The sequence below is a fragment of the Lactuca sativa genome, chromosome 3 (genome assembly GCF_002870075.4).
Source record: "Lactuca sativa cultivar Salinas chromosome 3, Lsat_Salinas_v11, whole genome shotgun sequence".
Classification (NCBI taxonomy): Eukaryota; Viridiplantae; Streptophyta; class Magnoliopsida; order Asterales; family Asteraceae; genus Lactuca; species Lactuca sativa.
The window spans coordinates 25,406,305-25,408,735 of NC_056625.2; the positions used below are offsets into that span (position 1 = coordinate 25,406,305).

General features: G+C 38.2%; 1 protein-coding gene across 1 annotated transcript; it reads right to left on the reverse strand.

Moving 5' to 3' along the window:
* Nucleotides 1-210: 210 nt before the first annotated feature.
* On the reverse strand, nucleotides 211-1,137 carry LOC111884181 (glycine-rich cell wall structural protein 1.8). The gene has a single exon (XM_023880503.3). The coding sequence runs from the start codon at nucleotides 1,084-1,086 to the stop codon at nucleotides 427-429; it is 660 nt and encodes a 219-aa protein (XP_023736271.1). The 5' UTR covers nucleotides 1,087-1,137; the 3' UTR covers nucleotides 211-426.
* Nucleotides 1,138-2,431: the final 1,294 nt, after the last annotated feature.

Here is a 2,431-nt window from a genome sequence, read left to right on the forward strand (position 1 = left end):
TACTCGGTTCTATTCAAAATTACTATTAAGTTGGAAGACAAAAGCGAATAAGAAGCAATTAAGCAATGTTCAAACCAGAGTGCTCAGAAGATGAGTAATATTATATAAAACAGGTAAAAAATTTGTGCTACCCCTTAAATTTTTGTTCTGGCTCCGCTATGCAGTACATATGCATGATGCATCATGCATTAGATTTTCATGAAAGAAACGTAATAATTAAGGTTATAATTTAGAATTAATAAACACACAAACACTTGAAATTCATCAACATATTTGGAATAACATTACAAACTACTGATGCCGCGCTTTAATGCATCTACTTTTCATAAAATAACAATACGACTCACGAATGCCTTGTTATAAATCTTATTATCAATAGGCATGTGTAATTAGGAACCATCGTCCATTATATATGAATGGACTTTTTCACGGCATATAGCCACCATGACCAGCGCCTTCACCACTCCCACTACCACCACCATATCCAGCTGCTCCATGCTCACCACCACCGCCTCCACCTCCTCCTCCTGAACCACCACCACCACCACCACCTCCTCCAGAGTGTCCACCATGTGATCCTCCAGCACCTCCTCCAGCACCACCACCAGTACCATATCCACTTCCTCCAGCAGCACCACCACCACCGGCTCCTCCTCCTCCACCACCACCACCACCATGTCCACCTCCACCACCGGCTCCTCCAGCACCACCGTATCCACCACCGCTTCCAGCTCCTTCTCCACCACCATAACCGCCACCATGTGCTCCTCCTCCTCCTCCACTACCTCCTCCGCTCCCACCACCTCCGCCTCCACCTCCAGCAGCGCCACCGCCATACCCTGCACCACCCCCTTCACCAGCTCCAGCTCCACCTCCAGATCCAGCTCCATGTTCTCCTCCAGCCCCATAACCACCACCCCCTCCACCTCCACTACCCCCTCCACCACCACCGCCACCGCCTCCTTCTATAACACCATGAGCGTAGGGAATACCCTCTCCAGCAGTGAAGAGAGCTCTAGTTGCCACACTCATGCCCAAACCTAATAGCACCAAGAAAACCACACTTAAAGCTCTGTGAACAGCCATGGTGATTGAAAGTGATTCTATACCACAACTGTGAGTTGCTTGCAATTTCTCTGAAATTGGTTGCCTATATATAGGCATTGGGTAACTAGAGGTTCCTGGTGGCCTAACCATATGCAAATAAAGGAACAATAAAATAAAAGCACTCTAGCTCATGACCCTACATAGTGGACGTCCAGTTCAGAAATACACAGCTACAGTATGATCTATTGGATATGCCTTCTGCTGTTTCCCACAATTTGATCATTCTATAATCGAATTGAAGTTTCACTTTTCCCAGTTGCTAGAGATATGTAGAGTTTGAACCTAGTATATATGTATATTTCTCCATGCATGTAAGTAGGGCACCAGTGCTTAACAAACATTTTGATCATGGTTGCATGTCGTAGTAATGCTTACGGACGTACGTACAAAGCTGCCTCTCGAGCTCCTTGATATGAGGTCATTTTGTGGTTGGTGATTATATAAGTGATACTAGCTAATACATGATGTTTCTTAATACCAGATTCATTTCATTTCCTTTGTATTGTGTCATAAATTCCTAAGCTTTATGAGTGGTATATCACAATCGCAATGATCAGCTATAAATCTTTAACGGAAATAGATTGTAACATATTGCGCACGATATTAAAAATCCTATGCTCGATTAATTAAAATGGATATGATGTCGTAACCCTAAGTTCGATTCACTAAAAGTCTAGAAAAAGACAAATCAAATTAATCCCATCAATCTTTTTCCAAAATTTAATTAATAGACGAAATTACTGGTTCTTATGTTTGACAAAATCAACCAATTATGGTCCTTATGGCGAATTCTTTACACAGATGGTCCCTGTGGTTTCAAAATCTTGCAAAGACGGTCATTTTGACTAACGGTGTTAACTTTTTCAGTTAAGTCCTATGTGAAATGACATATTTACCTTTTCTGCACAAGGACGATTTATGTAATTTGTTCCTACCACAGGAACCATTTATGTAATTTTCTCTACTATTTATTATTGTTTTTATTTAATTTAATTACATATTTAAGGATTTTATTTTTTAAAGATTTGTTTAATTGTATTGTTTAATGTTATATATATATATATATATATATATATATATATATATATATATATATATATATATATATATATATATATATATATATAGATCAAATAAGAAGAAAATTTTTGGTAGGAAGGTAATAAATTTTTTTATATGCATATTTTCTTAGCAAAAAATGAAATGAATCATTAGATGATTCAAAAATAAGATGATTCATAAGAAAAAATTCCGAAAAAAACACCTTCATAATTTATTTTTAGGTAAATCAAGAAAACAATTCACTTTTATGACAATTTTAGTG

Coding starts and splice junctions, on each gene's coding strand:
- LOC111884181 (XM_023880503.3), bottom strand. CDS start 1,086: ATGGCTGTTCACAGAGCTTTAAGTGTGGTTTTCTTGGTGCTATTAGGT.